General features: G+C 35.6%; 1 protein-coding gene and 1 long non-coding RNA gene across 2 annotated transcripts in view; one reads left to right on the top strand and one right to left on the bottom strand.

Moving 5' to 3' along the window:
• Positions 1 to 21,326, top strand: part of LOC139980997 (uncharacterized) — a 39,877-nt gene extending 18,551 nt beyond the window's left edge. Inside the window, exons 6-18 of the mRNA XM_071993085.1 lie at positions 183 to 353; positions 4,332 to 4,401; positions 5,282 to 5,351; positions 7,786 to 7,852; positions 9,886 to 9,987; positions 10,780 to 10,878; positions 12,123 to 12,199; positions 14,101 to 14,201; positions 14,467 to 14,566; positions 16,080 to 16,136; positions 17,035 to 17,118; positions 19,740 to 19,865; positions 20,491 to 21,326. Of these exons, the coding sequence (XP_071849186.1) occupies positions 183 to 353; positions 4,332 to 4,401; positions 5,282 to 5,351; positions 7,786 to 7,852; positions 9,886 to 9,987; positions 10,780 to 10,878; positions 12,123 to 12,199; positions 14,101 to 14,201; positions 14,467 to 14,566; positions 16,080 to 16,136; positions 17,035 to 17,118; positions 19,740 to 19,865; positions 20,491 to 20,538 (1,172 nt within the window). The 3' untranslated portion in view covers positions 20,539 to 21,326. The remainder of the gene's footprint in view (positions 1 to 182; positions 354 to 4,331; positions 4,402 to 5,281; positions 5,352 to 7,785; positions 7,853 to 9,885; positions 9,988 to 10,779; positions 10,879 to 12,122; positions 12,200 to 14,100; positions 14,202 to 14,466; positions 14,567 to 16,079; positions 16,137 to 17,034; positions 17,119 to 19,739; positions 19,866 to 20,490) is intronic.
• On the bottom strand, positions 18,609 to 19,801 carry LOC139981015 (uncharacterized). Its single transcript, XR_011797763.1, has 3 exons — positions 19,699 to 19,801; positions 19,190 to 19,218; positions 18,609 to 19,045 (listed from the first exon to the last, which is right to left on the bottom strand). It is a non-coding gene; the product is annotated as an uncharacterized lncRNA (long non-coding RNA).
• Positions 21,327 to 23,696: the final 2,370 nt, after the last annotated feature.

Genomic DNA, 23,696 nt, shown 5'->3' with positions numbered 1-23,696 from the left:
TAGGATAACTCATTTCTGTTCTACTAGACAGTTAGTGAGTTTTACATAGGTGTTTATATGAATTATCCTTAACCACAGGCAGATAGAGTCTATGCAATTCCAGTTACATACAGAGCAATTTATATGTGTCTTGCTTTCTGGTTACCTGCAGCAACTTCTGATACAAATATTTTGCTTCACAGAATCCTCCAAAGAGCAGTCGAAGTCTGATATTAACCCTGACTCTGCATCTAGTTGTGGTGATCCTTGTTCCTCTAAGGAGAGGACTAGTGCCCTTGTGGGTTCCTCTACTGCTCAGAAAGGGGATGATCGGTTTAAAAACAAGCTACAGATGCGGCCAGATGAAGCATTGGGTGAGCATCACTGTATATAAGAATAGATCGCCATGTAGCCTGGAAGCATCATGATACCAAGGTAACAAGTATAGTTTCTGGTTACTTGCATATAGTAATTATAAGCAAGTCACCTTTACATTCAAGGCACCGAATGTGTGGGGATGTGCATGTAGTGCATGTATGTTAAAGTAGTATGGGACAGTACTGTTATGTTAAATGTACTGTAGCATGGTACAGTACTTGTATGTTGAAAGTAGTATGAAGTTTTTTTGTTTAAAGTGGAATGGAAGAGGAGTTGTATGATAAAAGTAGTATGGATAGTACTTGTACAGTATGTTAAAAGTGGTATGGTATGGAACAGTACTTCTAGGCTTAATGAAGTGTGAAACAGTACTTAGATGTTTAAAGTACTCTGAATCATACTTTAAGGTTAATATAATCTGATTCAGTACTTTGAGGCCAATAGTAAGTATGAATGCATTCTTGTAGGCCCAAAGTAGTTCGAATCAGTACTTGCAGGACAAAAGTAGTATGAATCAGTACTTCTAGTCGATAGTAGTATGAATCAGTACTTCTATGTAAAAAGTAGTATGAATCAGTACTTGCAGGTTAAAAGTAGTATGAATCAGTACTCCTAGCCAATAGTAGTATGAATCAGTACTTCTATGTAAAAAGTAGTATGAATCAGTGCTTCTATAGCATGAATCAGTACAGGTACTTCTATGTTAAAAGTAGTATGAATCAATATTTCAATAAAAAGTATGATTCAGTACTTTTAGCCAAAAGTAGTATGAATCAGTACTACTATGTTAAAAGTAGTATGAATCAGTACTTCTTTAGTATGAATCAGTACTTCTATGTAAAAAGTAGTATGAATCAGTGCTTCTATGTTAAAAGTAGTATGAATCAGTACTTCTATAGTATGACTCAGTACTTCTAGCCGATAGTAGTATGAATCAGTACTTCTATGTAAAAAGTAGTATGAATCAGTACTTCTATGTAAAAAGTAGTATGAATCAGTACTTCTATGTTATAAGTAGTATGAATCAATATTTCAATAAAAAGTTTCAGTACTTTTAGCCAAAAGTAGCATGAATCAGTACTTCTTTAGTATGAATCAGTACTTCTATGTAAAAAGTAGTATGAATCAATGCTTCTATGTTAAAAGTAGTATGAATCAGTACTTGTACAGTATGAATCAGTACTTCTAGCCGATAGTAGTATGAATCAGTACTTCTATGTAAAAAGTAGTATGAAATCAGTACATGTTAAAAGTAGTATGAATCAGTATTTCAATAGTATGATTCAGTACTTTTAGCCAAAAGAAGTATGAATCAGTAGTTCTATATTAAAAGTAGTATGAATCAGTACTTCTTTAGTATGAATCAGTACTTGTACAGTATGAATCAGTACTTCTAGCCGATAGTAGTATGAATCAGTACTTCTATGTAAAAAGTAGTATGAAATCAGTACATGTTAAAAGTAGTATGAATCAGTATTTCAATAGTATGATTCAGTACTTTTAGCCAAAAGAAGTATGAATCAGTAGTTCTATGTTAAAAGTAGTATGAATTAGTACTTCTATGTTAAAAGTAGTATGAATCAGTACTTCTATAGTATGAATCAGTACTTCTAGCCAAAAGTATTATGAATCAGTACTTCTATGTTAAAAGTAGTATGAATCAGTACTTCAATAGTATGAATCAGTGCTTGTAGCCAAAAGTAGTATGAATCAGTATTTGCATGTTAAAAGTAGTATGAATCAGTACTTCCATTGTATGAATCAGTACTTCTAGCAAAAAGTAGTATGAATCAGTACTTATATGTTAAAAGTAGTATGAATCAGCACTTCTGGCCAATAGTAGTATGAATCAGACTTCTCTGTTAAAAGTAGTATGAATCAGTACTTCTATAGTATGAATCAGTACTTCTAGCCAAAAGTAGTATGAATCAGTACTTCTATGTTAAAAGTAGTATGAATCAGTACTTCAATAGTATGAATCAATACTTCTAGCCAAAAGTAGTATGAATCAGTATTTGCATGTTAAAAGTAGTATGAATCAGTACTTCCGTTGTATGAATCAGTACTTCTAGCAAAATGTATCAATCAGTACTTCTATGTTAAAAGTAGTATGAATCAGTACTTCTGGCTAAAAGTAGTATGAATCAGCACTTCTATGTTAAAAGTAGTATGAATCAGTACTTCCAGCCAAAAGTAGTGTAAATCAATAGTTCTATGTTAAAAGTAGTATACAGCAGTACTTGCATATAGGTTAAAAGTAGTATGATTCAGTACTTCTTGAGTAGTACCTCTTTGTTAAAAGTAGTACTTATTTATTAAACATTAAAGGGTATACAGTGTAAAGCTTATCTCTCCCTGAGGCCCTGAAATATAAAATAAATAAGAATATTCGCAAACATTAGCAATATCCTCATTAAGTTTGGTATTTAAATCATCTATAGACTTGCCATTCATATGAAATGTTGTAATATCTGCATACATGTCTGCCTAGCAATGATTAATACTTAGACCCATGTCATTAATAAACAAAAGAAAGGGTAATGGGCCCAGAATTTACCCCTGTGGCACCCCACATGTTACTGGCAGTAAGGGGGAAAGCAAATACATTTCATGTTTTTGTACCTGTACTGTTTAAGGGGGACTGCTCGTACAATCTATTGCCTTTTCAGCCCTCCTCCACCACCTTGTTTTATCTTGACATTTGTACTTCTCTTTTATTGTTGTGGAAATATAATCAAATTCAAACTATCACATATTTAGCCTAGGTGATGCATATTAAAAACAAATTTTGATGTTTCGTGGTGGTCACAAAATTGTGAATTTATTGAAAACGGTTAAAACTCTTACATCAATGGGTGTACTATTCAGATGTTTATTATGGAATACTATGTGTGATTCATTATAGGTGTTGTCAGGAGTAATCACATGACAGGGTGTGTATGAAGCGGCACCCTCATCTTACCCAGGAATCTAATACATGTGTTTGTTGTTAAAGCATGACCTTCCCTTATGTCCATGACGTCCACATAATCTACACTGGATTGGTCAATCAAAACGACATCTTTCAGAGTTGTGGTTGTTTTCTCTACAGTTAAAAAACCCCTTTCATATCTGTCATACAGTCTTCTGTAAAACTGATGGTTGAAAGATTGTTTACATCACTTAAACTGGAGTGGGTTTTGCCTTTCACAATCTAGGTGGTCCATAGAGACATTACTAGTAACCCGGTTAGTTGCCATAGAGACATCCATAGTACTAGTAGCCTGGTTAGCTGCCATAGAGACATCCATAGTACTAGTAGCCTGGTTAGCTGCCATAGAGACATCCATAGTGCTAGTAGCCTGGTTAGCTGCCATAGAGACATCCATATTACTAGTAGTCCGGTTAGTTGCCATAGAGACATCCATAGTACTAGTAGCCTGGTTAGATGCCATGTAGACATCCATAGTACTAGTAGTCCGGTTAGTAGCCATAGAGACATTCATAGTACTAGTAGTCCGGTTAGCTGCCATAGAGACATCCATAGTACTAGTAGTCTGGTTAGTTGCCATAGAGACATCCATAGTACTAGTAGTCCGGTTAGTTGCCATAGAGACATCCATAGTACAGGGCAGCTGGTTGTGTGATATCATACAATAGGTATACTCAGAAACAGGTACATGTGATTGTTACAAGTTTAAGTGCGCACTTAGCACATCAAAGTGAAACTCCAAATTCACACTGATTTTATCGCCCAAATTCAAAATCTATTGTTTCCGGCGTGGAGATATAATGTTGGTAAGCGGAGATGTGCTGAGTAAAAATAAAAGATTCCAATTTTATAAGATTGTAAAGTTCGTAAAAACCGTTTCTTGGCCTTCCCTACTTAGGCTAAATACTTGTATGAACTAGTACTTCTAGGCTGAAAGTAGTAAGAAACTACTTTTTGAATGCCTGACTTGCTTACAAATAGACTTCTCTTTTTCATCTTATAGAGGCTGGTGAGCTGCACAGTTATGCCAAGAAACTCTTTGATTTTGAGGAAGTAAAAATCAGAAAGTTCCAGTGAGTATATTCTGTGACAAAAAGTTTATATGCAAGTTTGAAATTTATTTATTTGTATTAGCTCATCATTATTGTGTAGGCCATTGATCATGGTTTTGTTCATTCTCAACGTGACCATGATCTGTTTGCCCAGGGCCTCTATGGCAGAGTGCTTTGCCTTTATTATTTCCTTTACTGTTTATTCATGTTTGCCTTTATTATTTCCCTTACTGTGCAACATGTTAAACAGGGTGGTCCTGTCAAGAATGGACCGCCTACTATATTATTGTATAATTGTACACGGAGGAAGACCGTTGTTTCATTGTACATGAAATAGACACAGGGTTGTTAATTGTTCATTAATATAACACAATTGTTTCCTTGTTCATGAAAACAGCACATATTGTGTAATTGTAAATGAAAACAACACATAGTTGTATAATTGTTCATGAAAACAATACATATTTGTATGATTGTTTATAAAACAGTACATAGTTGATAATAGTTCATGAATTTAACTCATATTTTTTTCCTGTTAACAATATATATTGTATAATTGTACATGAAAACAACACATAGTTGTATAGTTGTTCATGAAAATAATACATATTTGTATGTTTGGTTATAAAAGAAAACATATATATAGTTGATAATTGTTCATGAATGTAACACATAGTTGTTTTCCTGTTAACAAAATATATTGTGTAATTGTACATGAAACAACACATGGTTGTATAATTGTTCATGAACACATACTTGTATAATGGTACATGGAAACAATGCAACAATTATAGTACATTGTTCATTGAAGCAACACATAGTTGTATAATTTTGCATGAGACTAGCATTGTTTAGGAGCTGCTGCTTAAGAGGTCCTTGAGGTTGCTTGTATTCTTTCCAGGACATGGTCAGCCAGAAGAAACTATTGGAAGCAAAGGAAAGCCAAGGAAGTTGTGGACAGACCTCAGCTGGTAAGAATGAGATATTATCTTTCTTATGCATCCCTCTGATTTATGGTTAAACCACCTGAGTGTGTACCTCAGTTACCTTTAGTTAAACCAGCTGTGGTTATTTTGTAATGTGTCCCTCCTTGAAGTATACAAGTACAAAATAGTGGTTCCCTTGCTTGCATGTAGTGTTAAGCATATTACAGTCACTGCATGTGTTTTAAAGCATCCTTACAGAGCAGTAAACTAATTATGCGAGTGAGAGCTAATTCACTCTGTTTTACAATATTTACTTCGTTCCCCACTTACCTGTCTCCCCACAACCTATGCACCACATTCTACAGTGTCTAGAAACAGCCCCCAAAAACACCCTTCACTACAAGAAAAGGATACTTATCAGGCTAGAAAAGATCCTTGGAAGTGCAGAAGTCCTGATAGGAAACTTCTAGAGTATAAATCCAAGGTATTTCGGGCAAATTTCGCGAAAATTTTCCTAACTCCCAAAAACACAGTGAGACACTTTGTGGGTAGAAAAATGAAGGAAGGCCATTAGGGCCAGTGAGGGTGTACAGTGTTAAAAGTTTACCAGGGCATTCTAGACACGGTAGAATGTGGTGCATAGGTTGTGGGGAAACAGGTAAGTGGGCCACTCGTAAATATATAAGCCAGTAAGTTTTATAATTTGCATTATTGTATTGAAGAAGCTCTTTTGTTGCACCAAAGCCTCTCCCACAAGAACCTTTTAACCCTTACCCAAATCATAGCACTAAACAAGTGATATTTCGGCAAAACAATTGCCAAGTTGGTGTTGTTGGCATCCTGCAATGAAATGGAAATGATAAAGTTATATTACAGATCTTGTTGGCATCCTGCAATGAAATGGAAATGATAAAGTTATATTACAGATCTTGTTTGGCATCCTGCAATGAAATGGAAATGATGAAAGTTATATTACACATCTTATTGGCATCCTGCTGTGAAATGGAAATGATAAAGTTATATTACACATCTTGTTTGGCATCCTGCAATGAAATGGAAATGATAAAAGTTATATTACACATCTTATTGGCATCCTGCTGTGAAATGGAAATGATAAAGTTATATTACACATCTTGTTTGGCATCCTGCAATGAAATGGAAATGATAAAAGTTATATTACACATCTTGTTTGGCATCCTGCTGTGAAATGGAAATGATAAAGTTATATTACACATCTTGTTTGGCATCCTGCTGTGAAATGGAAATGATAAAGTTATATTACACATCTTATTGGCATCCTGCTGTGAAATGGAAATGATAAAGTTATATTACACATCTTGTTTGGCATCCTGCAATGAAATGGAAATGATAAAAGTTATATTACACATCTTGTTTGGCATCCTGCTGTGAAATGGAAATGATAAAGTTATATTACACATCTTATTGGCATCCTGCTGTGAAATGGAAATGATAAAAGTTATATTACACATCTTGTTTGGCATCCTGCTGTGAAATGGAAATGATAAAGTTATATTACACATCTTATTGGCATCCTGCTGTGAAATGGAATGATAAAGTTATATTACACATCTTGTTTGGCATCCTGCAATGAAATGGAAATGATAAAAGTTATATTACACATCTTATTGGCACCCTGCTGTGAAATGGAAATGATAAAGTTATATTACATATCTTGTTTGGCACCCTGCTGTGAAATGGAAATGATAAAGTTATATTACACATCTTGTTTGGCATCCTGCAATGAAATGGAAATGATAAAGTTATATTACACATCTTGTTTGGCATTCTGCTGTGAAATGGAAATGATAAAGTTATATTACATATCTTGTTTGGCACCCTGCTGTGAAATGGAAATGATAAAGTTATATTACACATCTTGTTTGGCATCCTGCTGTGAAATGGAAATGATAAAGTTATATTACACATCTTATTGGCATCCTGCTGTGAAATGGAAATGATAAAAGTTATATTACACATCTTGTTGGCATCCTGCTGTGAAATGGAAATGATAAAAGTTATATTACACATCTTATTGGCATCCTGCTGTGAAATGGAAATGATAAAAGTTATATTACACATATTGTTGGCATCCTGCTGTGAAATGGAAATGATAAAATTATATACACATCTTGTTTGGCATCCTGCTGTGAAATGGAAATGATAAAGTTATATTACACATCTTGTTGGCATCCTGCTGTGAAATGGAAATGATAAAGTTATATTACACATCTTGTTTGGCATCCTGCTGTGAAATGGAAATGATAAAGTTATATTACACATCTTGTGTACATAGTTTAGTATGTATTTTATTCATGTTAATAGCTTCTCAATATAAGTACAGTGCAGTATTTTATGCATGTTAATAGCTTCTCATAATAGGTACATAATGTGTACTTTATACATTGTCATAGTATATAGAACATGTACAGTGTGTTTGTTTCTCTATAAACTATTTCAGCCCACTGTGCCAACCTATGAAGTTGAGGTACAAAACTTGGAGGGAAATGCTCTAAGTACAAAAAAGGGTGAGAAATATATTCAATTTGTAGTCTTGTTATTTCTTGTATGTGTTTCTCATTACTTAATGATGTAGAATAAGTGAAAGAGCTTATGTTGTCATGAGAATGAATTGACTCAATCGATGTTTTGCAATTTTTAAAAACTAATGGTAGTATAAGTGAGGGCAAACTGCTTTATATAACTAATGATAGTATAAGTGAGGGTATACTGCTAACAACTATTGATAGTATAAGTGAGGGTATACTGCTTACAACAAATGATATTATAACTAAGGTATTCTGCTGATAATTAATGATAGTATAAGTGAGGGTATACTGCTAATAACTATTGATAGTATAAGTGAGGGTATACTGCTTACAACAAATGATATTATAACTAAGGTATACTGCTGATAATTAATGATAGTATAAGTGAGGGTATACTGCTAATAACTAATGATAGTATAAGTGAGGGTATACTGCTTACAACTAATGATAGTATAAGTGAGGGTATACTGCTAACAACTATTGATAGTATAAGTGAGGGTATACTGCTTACAACAAATGATATTATAACTAAGGTATACTGCTGATAATTAATGATAACTAGTATAAGTGAGGGTATACTGCTAATAACTAATGATAGTATAAGTGAGGGTATACTGCTTACAACAAATGATAGTATAAGTGAGGGTATACTGCTAACAACTATTGAAAGTATAAGTGAGGGTATACTGCTTACAACAAATGATATTATAACTAAGGTATACTGCTGATAATTAATGATAGTATAAGTGAGGGTATACTGCTAATAACTGATGATATTATAACTAATGTATACTGCTGATAATTAATGATATTATAACTAATGTATACTGCTGATAATTAATGATAGTATAAGTGCGGGTATACTGCTGATAATTAATGATAGTATAGTGAGGGTATACTGCTAATAACTAATGATAGTATAAGTGAGGGTATACTGCTTACCACTAATGATAGTATAAGTGAGGGTGTACTGCTTACAACTAATGATAGTATAAGTGAGGGTATACTGCTTACAACTAGTGATAGTATAAGTAAGGGTATACTGCTTACAACTAATGATAGTATAAGTGAGGGTATACTGCTAACAACTATTGATAGTATAAGTGAGAGTATACTGCTTACAACTAATGATAGTATAAGTGAGGGTATACTGCTTACAACTAATGATAGTATAAGTGAGGGTATACTGCTAACAACTAGTGATAGTATAAGTGAGGGTATACTGCTTACAACTAATGATAGTATAAGTGAGGGTATAGTGCTAACAACTAGTGATAGTATAAGTGAGGGTATACTGCTAACAACTAGTGATAGTATAAGTGAGGGTATACTGCTAACAACTAATGATAGTATAAGTGAGGGTATACCGCTAACAACTAGTGATAGTATAAGTGAGGGTATACTGCTAACAACTAATGATAGTATAAGTGAGGGTATACTGCTTACAACTAATGATAGTATAAGTGAGGGTATACTGCTTACAACTAATGCTAGTATCAGTGGGGGTATACTGCTCACAACTAGTGATATTATAACTAAGGTATACTGCCTATGTTCTTAAAAAGTATGACATACATGAACAACAGAAAACTGACTGAGAAATTATTAACAGCGGAAAAGAACAAAGAAATAGATGGTTAGAATGGGAATTGAATCAGTGACTTCAAGGTGACCACTAGGTGACCTCTAGGTGACAAGCCCAGCACTCTACCACCTGACCCATCCAGCCCTTATTTGGTGGCAGTCCCTATACAGCCATTTGTTATCTGGTGGCACCAGTCAGATATTAAAGTTCCCTGCATACTGTGTTACCAATATGTGCAAACAAAAGATGGTGCAGAGAGAAGTCTATGCTGTACAAAGCTTGTTTTTCTTTTGAAATAACTAGGGGTTGCTAAGAACTAAAGGTCTGTGCTTTGTTTGAGATAATCTTTTTGCATCCAAGGTTTCTGGTGATCAGTTTAATTATGTAGATTATTATTCTAACATGTATGTGTGTTCTCTTTCAACAGAGTTAGTTATGAACATCCAGGATAAGTCTCCTATTGCTGTGCTACATGAGTATTGCCAAAAGGTGCTCCGGGTCCATCCCAAGTTTACAGTTGAGGAGAGCAGTAAGTAAATATTTACCTTTCTGAAAATTCAATCACCAAACTTTCTCTGAGGCTTTAGCTGAAGTCAGACACAATATGACCTTTTGTGGGATAACCATGTTATTACAGACTGTTCAGTATTTATTATGTTAACATACCATGATGGAATATTACTCTTTCGTCTATCCCATGGATGGACATGTGATGCTTTTTGTTAATACAAGTTGTTGCCTGTAGTTTGGGTCATTAATATGCTAATTGTATGCATTGAATGCCACATACAAATCAGCCATTTAAAGATCAGCAAACCATTTACACTACTTTGCATAATGAATCTTCTCCACAGTTGGAGAATGGCACTCCTCTTACCCAAACAATTGATGAGTCTCTGCTAGAAGTGGTCAAGAGGAAAAGAATGTCAAAAGTTGATTACTTTGCCTAATAATTGGTCAAATAGTTTATGCACTATTATACTTTGATATATTTAGTCTCTAGCTTTTCCTTGCAATATAGATTGGAATGATTGAATTTTGAAGACCAATATTGAGAATTATGGGTTCATTAAATACTAAAACTACTAAGTTTCTTTGGGCAAAAACTGCACTAAATATTATAAGTAGGGCAAAATCTGCACTAAATGTTATAATTAGTGCCTCTCAAGGAGCTTGATCATGTTTATTTTACTCTTCAATACCTGGTAAATTATTCTTTCTTGGGACACAAGTTAACAAAATAACATTATTGAGAGAAATACCATGTGTGACCATGTGAAGCCCCTGTTTTTGCAACATAATTTTATTGATTTATTTCCAGACAATTCCAACTATCCATTTGAGGCAGTGGTGTTTGTGGATGGAACAAAATATGGCCGAGGTCAGGCACAGAATAAGAAAGCTGCCAAGGTCAAAGCTGGTAACTACATGTTGTCTCATTTTGCTAAGTGAATAAATGATTGAAATACCATAAAAGAAAATATTCAGTTGATTTGCCCTTATGACATCATCAAAAGTGATTTAAAGTTTCAGTTCAGACCAACCAAACAGTCTGTATGGGCATGTGAAGCCTAAACGTGTATTCAGACCATTCTGAATCTGTTTCAGGTCAGACCAACCAAACAGTCTGTATGGGCATGTGAAGCCTAAACGTGTATTCAGACCATTCTGAATCTGTTTCAGATCAGACCAACCAAACAGTCTGTGTGGCCATGTATAGCCTAACGTGTATTCAGACCATTCTGAATCTGTTTCAGATCAGACCAACCAAACAGTCTGTGTGGGCATGTATAGCCTAACATGTATTCAGACCATTCTGAAGCAGTTTCAGGTCAGACCAACCAAACAGTCTGTATGGGCATGTGAAGCCTAAACGTGTATTCAGACCATTCTGAAGCTGTTTCAGGTCAGACCAACCAAACAGTCTGTGTGGGCATGTATAGCCTAACGTGTATTCAGACCATTCTGAAGCTGTTTCAGGTCAGACCAACCAAACAGTCTGTGTGGGCATGTATAGCCTATGGTGTATTCAGACCATTCTGAATCTGTTTCAGGTCAGACCAACCAAACAGTCTGTGTGGGCATGTATAGCCTAACGTGTATTCAGACCATTCTGAAGCTGTTTCAGGTCAGACCAACCAAACAGTCTGTGTGGGCATGTATAGCCTATGGTGTATTCAGACCATTCTGAATCTGTTTCAGGTCAGACCAACCAAACAGTCTGTCTCGGCATGTATAGCCTAAACGTGTATTCACACCATTCTGAAGCTGTTTCAGGTCAGACCAACCAAACAGTCTGTGTGAGAGATATCTTTAGATTTGGATCAGTTTCATTGGTTTGGAAATGTGAATTTTCCAAAATTGTTTCTACACGTTGAGATTGAAGCTCTGAGTTTCGTAAGCTTCCTATAATCTGGGATATTCTGACTATAATTTAGAAACCAAAAGGAACCACAGTTTTACTTTTATTTTAGTCTTGCAATTTGGAGGTATCTGGTCTCTACCTAGGCTCTAAAATGGGAGTTCTTTATCAGATTACATGCAATGAGATATAATGTCAGACGTTATCAATAAGTAAATGACATTAGCTCCAGGGATACTAATCTCATTGACCTATCAACAACATAAGCACTTCAAAGTTTGCTGTCTTGCCTCTATAATTAGCTCAAGAGACCCTGGAGATCCTTCTACCTGGTATCATGAATCAAAATAAACCCAACGAGGATGATAACAGCATGGAGGTGAGATATTTGATAAAAGTAACATCAAAGAAAATTCATGCTCGTAGGATGTAGTACAGACACATGAAATGTTATCAGTGCTATTACTAATATTCTGTTTAGCAATTTTGTGACTGGTCATGTGTTTAATACGTAGAGATTAATTTAATGAATTTTGTGACAGTGCTTATCTATCAGTTTAATGAAGTTATTTTTAAAGTTGACATAAAGTAGGATTAGATAATAATATAAGCTTTTTAATGTTTGATTGGTTGGGAGCAGCTTAGGTAATCACTCATATTCTTTGACATATCTGGCTACAATTCTGTTTTGTAGTTAGGATGTACAGTATAGAACAGATATATAAACATATCTGACTACAATTCTGTTTTGTAGTTAGGATGTAGTTAACCTACAGTATAGAACAGATATATAAACATATCTGGCTACAATTCTGTTTTGTAGTTAGGATGTACAGTATAGAACAGATGTATAAACATATCTGACTACAATTCTGTTTTGTAGTTAGGATGTAGTTAACCTACAGTATAGAACAGATATATAAACATATCTGACTACAATTCTGTTTTGTAGTTAGGATGTAGTTAACCTACAGTATAGAACAGATATATAAACATATCTGGCTACAATTCTGTTTTGTAGTTAGGATGTAGTTAACCTACAGTATAGAACAGATATATAAACATATCTGGCTACAATTCTGTTTTGTAGTTAGGATGTAGTTAACCTACAGTATAGAACAGATATATAAACATATCTGACTACAACAGATATGAGACAGTTGGAATAAATGTCCATGATTATATATGACTTATGTATACATTATATATCATTTTACTTGACGAACCTATTGGCACATTTAAAGATTGGTTGTTTCAGAAATGTACAAGCTACAGGTTACTACATATGTGTTGTGAGTTGGGTTTATATGTATGTCCTGTGTTAGGATTTTGACAATATAAACCAATTAGGAATTTGTAATGAAGCCATAAATGGAATAAATTGAATGGTTAGGCTCACTGCAGCAGTTATCAAGTTGAAGATAGCAGGACTAAGACTAGGGGTATCCCATTAGCCCACTGATGCAGTTATCAAGTTGAAGATAGCAGGGCTAAGACTAGGGGTATCCCATTAGCCCACTGATGCAGTTATCAAGTTGAAGATAGCAGGGTTAAGAATAGGGATATCCCATTAGCCCACTGATGCAGTTATCAAGTTGAAGATAGCAGGACTAAGACTAGGAGTATCCCATTAGCCCACTGATGCAGTTATCAAGTTGAAGATAGCAGGGTTAAGAATAGGGATATCCCATTAGCCCACTGATGCAGTTATCAAGTTGAAGATAGCAGGGTTAAGAATAGGGATATCCCATTAGCCCACTGATGCAGTTATCAAGTTAATCATAGCAGGACTAAGTCTAGGAGTATCCCATTAGCCCACTGATGCAGTTATCAAGTTGAAGATAGCAGGGTTAAGAATAGGGATATCCCATTAGCTCTCTGATGCAGTTATCAAGTTGAAGATAGCAGGGTTAAGAATAGGGATATCCCATTAGCCCACTGATGCAGTTATCAAGTTAATCATAGCAGGACTAAGACTAGGAGTATCCCATTAGCCCACTGATGCAGTTATCAAGTTGAAGATAGCAGGGTTAAGAATAGGGATATCCCATTAGCCCACTGATGCAGTTATCAAGTTGAATATAGACCTATTTCCACTGTAGCGGGCAAAGACTAGGGGTATCCCATTAGCCCACAGCTGCAGTTATCAAGTTGAAGATAGACCTATTTTCACTCTAGCAGTGCTATGGCTACATGTATCTCAGGCTCGCTGCATGAGTATGAAGGAACATTCCAGACTTTGAATTCTAATCTGCTCATATTTGCTTTTCTGTGTTATAGTTTTTCAACCAAATCAGTATTGATGATCCAAGAGTGGCAGACCTTTGCTTAAAGACTGGGAATCTTTCGCCTTTCTGTGTTCTACAGGATTACAAACAAAGGTATATTTCAGATACAGTGAAATCTACTAAGAGTATAAATGTTGCTGTTGTTTAGCAAGTACACAAATTCAAACATATATTGTTGTCATTAATGTTATAAGAAAATTTGATATTACATCATTATTGAGTTTAGTGTGGCAGAATGTTACATTTGTACTCAATAATCCTATATTCTTTAAAGTAGTTTCATTTGAAATGGTTAATTGCAAGGACCTGGTTTCCCCACCTTTGCAACTTTTAATTCCTCTTGTTACCTTGCTTTTAGGATGCACGGCAAAAAAGACATGGAGTTAAACTTTAATGTCACAGTTACTGGTCATCACACCTTAAGCTACACGATGTCTTTAGGACCATTCTCTGTCACAGTGAGTATAAGCCATTGTATCATAGTCATTTTAAGAGGTAATGGCTCCTTACCAAAGGTCAACAGCTCATTATCATTCAGCCTGTCATGATGACAAACTGTTAAAACAGCCAATTAAACTGAAAGGTTCTGACTTTCATTACTGGTGCAAATAACAGAGATACGACTAGTCAGCTAATTAAATGCTGGATTTGATTGTCCTAGTTACCAGGCAAATAACCACTAGGAGGGTTGTCAAGTCTCTGGTTGTTAAATCTAATTTGTAGGTTTGACAAAGTGTCTGACAATTTATTAAGCAAATCAAGAATTCATGACTGCTGAGTTTTCATTCATGGATGAGGAGGGGGGGGGGGGGTGGTGGGTGTGACTGGAAACTGGCTAGAAATATTGAACTGATATGCACTTGCTATACCAGTGCTACTGCTCTCCTAGAACACATATATTTGGAGATGAAAAGTTGTAACAATCAGTGTTGAGAATCATTTGCCATACATTTGTAGTCTTTTAGCATTCTATGCTGAACTGAGAAAGTCAAGTAAATGCATGACAAAGAGGCCATGACTTTTTTTGATTACAACAGGTATACAATTTTTCTTATACATTAAAACACCCCATACAATATTTTCACTCCGAGAAATGTGGCTTGCCTCAATACCTTCATTATATGTATCCTATGCAGTCAGGTGTATGTGAGTGAGTGCATCTGTGACACGTGATTTGGTCCATGATAACTCAACAATGGAGTGATGGATATTTGTCATACTTGCTGTGTAGCAGTATTATAGTGAGAAAGTGCACCCTATTGTTTCTGGTACTGACCTTATGAATATTAATAAGGTTATGGAGTCAAACGTAAAAATCTTTATTACAATAAATCAGCAACCTTAAGTCAGATTGTAGCCAAACTTAGTTTACAGTTGTTGGTCAATAGCTGGTACATGTAGGCCTAACTTTTTTGTGACCACTTAGCCCCCAAAAAAATTTCAGGCCCATTTTCGCGCCGGCTGCCAAAAGTATATTTCCACCTCAAATGCATTTGGGGACAAATGATTTGGACCCAAATATTTTGGGACCATTTGGGCTCACAAGTTTCGGCATTCAATATTTGCGGACATATACGGACATTTTTGAGCCAGTTTGTTGAGGCCAGCTATTTTTGGGACCATTTATGCGCAAATATTTATCAGGTCCAATTTTTTGGGGGAGGGCCAACATTTTAAAATTGCAATTACTCTTCAACCTAAATCAGAATATCCAAATTTGGAATTCAGTTTTGTTGTTGGTTAGTAGTTGGTACATCTGGGCCCATTTGGGGGCCAAACTTTTGTTGGGCCCAAAATTTTATGTCCACCCCAAATGCAACATTTAAATATTCCACTAAGCAAGGAACCAGACTACAATAGTACAGCAGTGCCTGTTGGGCTCTTGTTATTTCCTGACTGGCTAACATTGTTCTGCTGCTGCTATAGTCAATACAACTTTAAATGATTGTTATTATTTCATGACATCTTCAGGGGCCATGTAAGAACAGCAAGTCTGGGAAACAGATTGGAGCACAGCTAATTTTAAAGGTAAGACAACATGAAAGAGTGATTACAGATGGTTGTGGACCATGAAATAGTTATATACTGTTTTAGGCACCAGGCTGGTGCCAACAGCTAATGAATGTTAAATATTGGTACTACATGTCCTACAGTCAATGAAACCAAACTGCCTGTTCAAGTGTTGATCTAGCATCAAATTGTTGACAGACAAATAAAAGTTATGTGAACTATGTATTCTTTATATATTAAAAGTCAGGCAATCAGGATATCATTCTTCTAATATTTACATAGAATATTATTCTGAGGGTGGAGGGGGTGGGGGGTGCAGGTACTCTTTACAATGGCTTTATATTGCTTCAGTTTTCAAAAACAATAACTTTGGCTGCCTAATGCATTCGTTTAGTGACATCTATTGAGTGAATATTGTACACATTAGAGACTGCTATCTTATTGTTTTTGTAAATGCATTTTGTTTGTTATGAATAAACAATATATAGGTTGATGCAGGAAGCTGTCTCTCTTTTTCATTGAATTTCCATATCTACAGAAGTTAATAGTTGCTGTTGTGCTATTACATTACATGCATATCTCCAAAACTGACACTGGTTGTGTGTTCCGTACAATGTACTTGCTCTGCAAATACATGAGATCAAACTAGTTGAGCAATAAGTGTTAAATGCATCTAATCAACATCTGCTAATCTCCAAAAGGTCTATGTATGTGTATTTGTGTATGTAAGCCAAACGGACATTGCATATGGTGGGTCTTTGTGCTGGGGTACCATATGATATCATAGGACAGAGATGAAAGCTCATTTGTCTAAAATATGATCTTTTGGCTAGTATATGCACACCAAAATGACAAACTGGTTGAAATTGTCATTCCATATATGAAACATGACTTCTTATATTTTGTTTTCCTGTAGCAAATTTACCCCAAAGTTACAACTTGGGGTGGCATTATCAAGATGTATGGTAAAGGGGTGACTGAAATCAGCAAAGCTAAAAAGGTAAGATCTTCTAACACTAACAGAAAGCTGACCATTGGCCACTTCTCATAACACTATTTTCAGTTTCATTATTGGACAATATTATTATATTTATGTTGATTTGGTATGCAAAACACTATAATAAACATACATATATGTTAATGTTAAATATTGAGTAGGAATATATGTCAGAACCAGGATGTTTCTCTGAGGTAGACAGCTTTAAAGAGGGTGAGCAGGATAACATGAGACCTAGTTTGTCTGGAAATACTAGACAATAGATAGATAAGGATGCAGTACTTTATGAATCCCAGGTCACAATAATCAGGTAAGAATTAAAGGATACTTGGGGTCCAGATAATATAAGATCAGGATAATAGAGGTCCGGATAATATAAGATCAGGATAATAGAGGTCCAGATAATAAAAGATCAGGATAATAGAGGTCCACATAATAAAAGATCAGTATAATAGAGGTCCAGATAATACAAGATCAGGATTTAGAGGTCCAGATAATATAAGATCAGGATAACAGAGGTCCAGATAATAAAAGATCAGGATAATAGAGGTCCACATAATAAAAGATCAGTATAATAGAGGTCCAGATAATACAAGATCAGGATAATAGAGGTCCAGATAATACAAGATCAGGATTTAGAGGTCCAGATAATATAAGATCAGGATAAAAGAGGTCCAGATAATATAAGATCAGGATAATAGAGTTCCACATAATACAAGATCAGGATAATAGAGGTCCAGGTAATAAAAGATCAGGATCAAAGAGGTCCAGATAATATAAGATCAGGATTATAGAGGTCCAGATAATATAAGATCAGGATAATAGAGGTCCAAATAATATAAGATCAGGATAATAGAGGTCCAGATAATATAAGATCAGGATAATAGAGGTCCAGATAATATAAGATCAGGATTATAGAGGTCCAGATAATATAAGATCAGGATAATAGAGGTCCAAATAATATAAGATCAGCATAATAGAGGTCCAGATAATACAAGATCTGGATAATAGAGGTCCAGGTAATAAAAGATCAGGATCAAAGAGGTCCAGATAATATAAGATCAGGATTTAGAGGTCCAGATAATATAAGATCAGGATTATAGAGGTCCAGATAATATAAGATCAGGATAATAGAGGTCCAGATAATACAAGATCAGGATAATAGAGGTCCAGATAATATAAGATCAGGATTATAGAGGTCCAGATAATATAAGATCAGGATAATAGAGGTCCAGATAATATAAGATCAGGATTATAGAGGTCCAGATAATATAAGATCAGGATAATAGAGGTCCAGATAATACAAGATCAGGATAATAGAGGTCCAGATAATATAAGATCAGGATAATAGAGGTCCAGATAATATAAGATCAGGATAATAGAGGTCCAGATAATACAAGATCTGGATAAAAGAGGTCCAGATAATAAAAGATCAGGATTATAGAGGTCCAGATAATATAAGATCAGGATAATAGAGGTCCAGATAATATAAGATCAGGATTATAGAGGTCCAGATAATATAAGATCAGGATAATAGAGGTCCAGATAATAAAAGATCAGGATTATAGAGGTCCAGATAATATAAGATCAGGGTAATAGAGGTCCAGATAATATATGATCAGGGTAATAGAGGTCCAGATAATAAAAGGTTGGGATACTTGAGGTCCAGATAAATGGTCAGGATGAAAGTGGTCCAGATAATAAAAAGTCCATATAATAAAAGAGATCCAGATAAAATAGAAGGTCAGTGGCCACAATGCATGAAAATTACACTCTTTGGAATTAATTCTGGCGTCCATGTAATAAATGTTAGCTTTTATAACTATAGCCTTGAGAGAACCTTTCAACCCTAAGGTAGCCTTTGGTAAGGTCATCAAGCCTTTCTTTAGTTTGTTTCATTGTATAGTCATCTTAAGATAAAACACCACACCTGACTCCGTACGTGTAGAATCATTGTACCTAGTTAACCAATACACACCTAACTCCGTACGTGGTGAATCATGATACCTAGTTAACCGATACACACCTAACTCCGTACGTGGTGAATCATGATACCTAGTTAACCAATACACACCTAACTCCGTACGTGGAGAATCATTGTACCTAGTTAACCGATACACACCTAACTCCGTACGTGGTGAATCATGATACCTAGTTAACCAATACACACCTAACTCCGTACGTGTAGAATCATTGTACCTAGTTAACCAATACACACCTAACTCCGTACGTGTAGAATCATTGTACCTAGTTAACCAATACACACCTAACTCCGTACGTGTAGAATCATTGTACCTAGTTAACCAATACACACCTAACTCCGTACGTGTAGAATCATTGTACCTAGTTAACCGATACACACCTAACTCCGTACGTGTAGAATCATGATACCTAGTTAACCAATACACACCTAACTCCGTACGTGTAGAATCATGATACCTAGTTAACCGATACACACCTAACTCCGTACGTGGAGAATCATGATACCTAGTTAACCGATACACACCTAACTCCGTACGTGGTGAATCATGATACCTAGTTAACCGATACACACCTAACTCCGTACGTGGAGAATCATGATACCTAGTTAACCGATATAATTTTGTCCATTTCCTACCAAATAGGAAGAAGAGAAGAAAATTTTGGCGTTGTCCAACAAACCGAAGAACAAACCAAACGAAAAAATTATGGCAAAGCTGAAGGAAGAGATGAGAAAAGCTTACGGCGCAAATATTGCAGCTGAGCAAAATGTAAGAAAAACTCTATAAAGTACTTGGAGGTATGTTTCATAATTGTCTTGCCAGTAATAAAACATGGATGAAGTGAATGCTAAATAAAGCTCTAGGTTTGTAAGACAATCCTGCCATTTATTATTCAAATTGTGAACTAGCAGTGATATGAATATACATATGAGTTTGATGTTTGATGTGAATCTGTATGAAGGGTGGTATCCAATGACAATGTGTTGTTTACTTTGTTAAATGTAATTAAATGAAGTGTAAAGAACTAAACCTAGCTATGATTTGAAATAGTCACAGTTTGTCAGTCACATATTTTACCAGTAGTTACAAAAGCTTTATAAGAATTTTAGCAAAACAAATTATCTCAAGTAAGGGGTTGCTAAATACTGTCTGTATGATGTAAGTTTTTTGAAAGATGTCTCACATCATGTGGCTGCTGTGTAAATAGCCATATATCAATGTTGCCGATAATAAGGAAAAAGACCTATTAAATATTTCTGAACAAAAACACTGATTCTATATAAGTGCACAGCTTTTGTTAACTTGTCAAACACTGTAGTAATTAGAATGGTATTTATGATGAATTTAACATATGATCTTTAGGTTCATGCAGATTTATGTCTCAACTCCTCAGAAATCATCAAGTGAGCTTTCCTCCATACCATCAACTTCATTGGAATGAACCTCATCAGTAACCAACAGAAGATGATACTACACACCTTAGCATAGAAACCTGTCTATAACTATAGGATATGTTTAACTCAATCATTTAACACTCCTATAAACTACCAGGCATTGCCTACAAGCTGACAGCAATATGAAAAGTAAATATCTGTGAGAGGAGTGAAATACATATTGACAATGTATATTTTGTTGGCTATTTGGTTTGATTATTTCAAAGCACTCTCCATTGAAATGATCTCAGGTATTTTTCTTCTTGCTCATGTAAGCATTGCTTGAAGCCTGTGTGTTGGTAGGACAGTACTTCTTCTTGGGGAAATTATTCTACAATAGCATGCATTACTGTATCCTTACTCACCATATCAGGTCTCTTAATCATTAGTGATAATCACTGCCAAAAGATGATGTTAAATGACAGAAATGATAACGCCATAACTTTATGATGATGGAAGTGCATTTCTTGCATGTTCGTGAAACTATTGCATTCGTCATCTAAAGTGAGAGGTGACCAATATGTTATGTCATGGACAGCCAGTGAATATCATTAATGTTCTCTATTTATTTATTTCCTGGATTTCAGGATAGTAGTTTTGTACAAACAATTTAGTTACAAGATGTTCTATACTTGTTCCAAGGACTGGCAGTTTCACAGTTTGTTAACATGACAAACTGGAACTATAATGTCAAGAACTATTTGCTATCAACATTCTTGTCAAATAAGTGCACTTGTTGTCAAATAAGTGTGCTTGAGTCATCTCCAAATTTGCAATAAAGGCAGAGTCCAATATATATCTTACTTGTTTTTTCTTCACTTCTATGTATGTGGATGGCCCACAGTGAATACAAGAAACCATTGTTTTTTGTGGAGGTTAAGGGTCACTTACAGTCATTGCTGTTTAAAGCGTTACAAACTTGTTAACAATATCTCAAGAAAAGGATAAACCTTGTCATCATAATATTTTAGTAAGTGAAAGCTGGATTGATCTTATACTTTGTATGTGAATCTCCCAATTGAGTAGAGTAAGGTAATAGTTTAAACTGGAGGTCGGCAGTCGTCAAAATATCAACACCTTGCAAACACAAAGCCATGATGAGAAATTTAGCCTGGATTGCATTCTTAGCTTGAGAATGTGTCAAAATAAAAAGACAAAGTCTTATTGTTTTCAGTGACAGTCAAAGGCCAGGATGAGGTCAACAAATGTCAAAAAGAAGGAACCTTTTGTCAGGTGTATATGGTTGCAAGAAACCAACAAATTATCTCATAGAAACCTGAATGCAGTTTTTAGCTCATACCAGCATGCTGGTGTGAGCTATTGTTACAGTGCGGCGTCTATCACTCTATCCGTCAACAATTGGTAAAACCGCTCCCACTCGCACAGTGTTTGATGGAATTTCATGAAACTTGGACGCAAGGACCATTGTGTATAGGGCCATCAGAGATGGTCCGAAATTTGGGGTCAAAGGTCACCTGTGGGCCGTAATGGGCCATTTTGTGGAAATACGTAAAATGCTTCTTCTCCTACAGATTCCATGGTACAATGTTGAGGGTTTGTCACAATAGTGCTATGAGAGTTTTACCTTCAGGGTGCTCATGAATTTGAGATCAAAGATCAACTAGGGGTCTTTTGTGGCCCGGGCCGCGGCCCTATATTTTCAAATTGCTCCTGTTCGTACAGTGTATGGCCAGCTATAATGAAACTTGGTCACAATGTTCCTCGGGATGAGAGTTACGAGGGGTGTTTGGAATATTGAGGTCAAATGTCATTTAGGGGGTCATCGTGGGTCATTCTTTGTAATATTTTCAAGTATCTCAATCTCCTCAAGATTTTGATGGATCATATTCAAAGTTGAAATGATGATTGTTGGATTGTGTATGAATAAGGTGATGCCTAATAATTTTTGGTCAAAAGTTAATTAATTACAATTAATCCCCATTGTTTAAAAAGATCTGAGCCTTCACCTTTTGCCAAAGCTCCTTTAATTTGTGTCCCAGTCTCTGCAGTGTTTGTTTACATTTGTGGTTAAGCTCTGCAGAGGCTGTTAGTGGAATTAAAGCAGGACTGGGAGTTGTTATTAACTGTTGAACTGTAAGCATGAGAGCCCTCTAACCAATCAGCACTTGCCGATTCTTAGAAGTCTTTGAGCCTGAGGTATGTAGGCAGCCAGCCAAAATTTTGGCAAGGAGTGCTTCAGGTCTGCTCAGGTAGAGGGGAGAAAGTTTAATAGGGTAGGTCAGTGGTATTGTTTGAGAGGGTGGGTAAAATAGGATTTAAAGGGGGAAAATAGGAATTATAGCCAGTGGTGTGGCCAGGATTCTGCTAACGGAGGGGGGGTTATCCCTCATGGGCCCAAAATTGGTGGAATCCGAAAAATGGCCTGAAATTTGGTGGGCCATAAAGTTTTTTGGGCCCTACATTTTGAAGCTCGAAAAGGTATGAGCTTCTGCACCATTGGTGCTCTAGTTTATTTCTGGGATTAGTCCTTGACTTGTAAACAAACGGGACATGGTTAAACTTTGTATGTGGTTCCACCTTAAGGAGTACAAGAACCCAATTGTGTCTCGGTAGGTCAAAGGTATATTGAGGTCAAATTTTGAAAATATTGTCAACACAGAAAGCCAAAACTAGTAAAGCTTAAATGTACTTGTGACTTGGTTTGTAGATCCAACTTGATAAGCACAAACCTTGTTTTTGGTGAAGATCAGCTGCGGTGCAAAGCAGGGGGTGAGGGGTATCCCCCCTATCAAAGTGTTTGCCCTCATACCCCCCCCCCCAGTCGGCTGCTATACAACATAGCTAACATCCCCTTAAGTCCAAATGTAATTTATTTTGGTAATATTACACCTTCTGGGGCTAACAAATGACAAAATTTGAAACCTTGTGAACAACATAGCTTCAAAACTAAAGCTTAAAAGAACATCAAAACTATTTATATATATATATATATATATATATACATATACATATATAAATATATATATAAAAATATGTATTTATATATATTTATTGAAATTGTAATGAGTTTGAAAATCCATAAACAGTGGAAAAACTTCCAGCCTCCACCAGGATTCAGGACCCGGGCCTACCGCTTTAAATGCGAATACCCTGCGGATTCCACTGTAGGCGTTTACCAGCTGTATGGAACAATACTAGTTCAGTT

The sequence above is a fragment of the Apostichopus japonicus genome, chromosome 15, assembly GCF_037975245.1.
Source record: "Apostichopus japonicus isolate 1M-3 chromosome 15, ASM3797524v1, whole genome shotgun sequence".
NCBI classification, from domain to species: domain Eukaryota; kingdom Metazoa; phylum Echinodermata; class Holothuroidea; order Aspidochirotida; family Stichopodidae; genus Apostichopus; species Apostichopus japonicus.
Note: the sequence above shows the minus strand (reverse complement) of the source record. Positions and strands in the feature narration are given on the sequence as shown.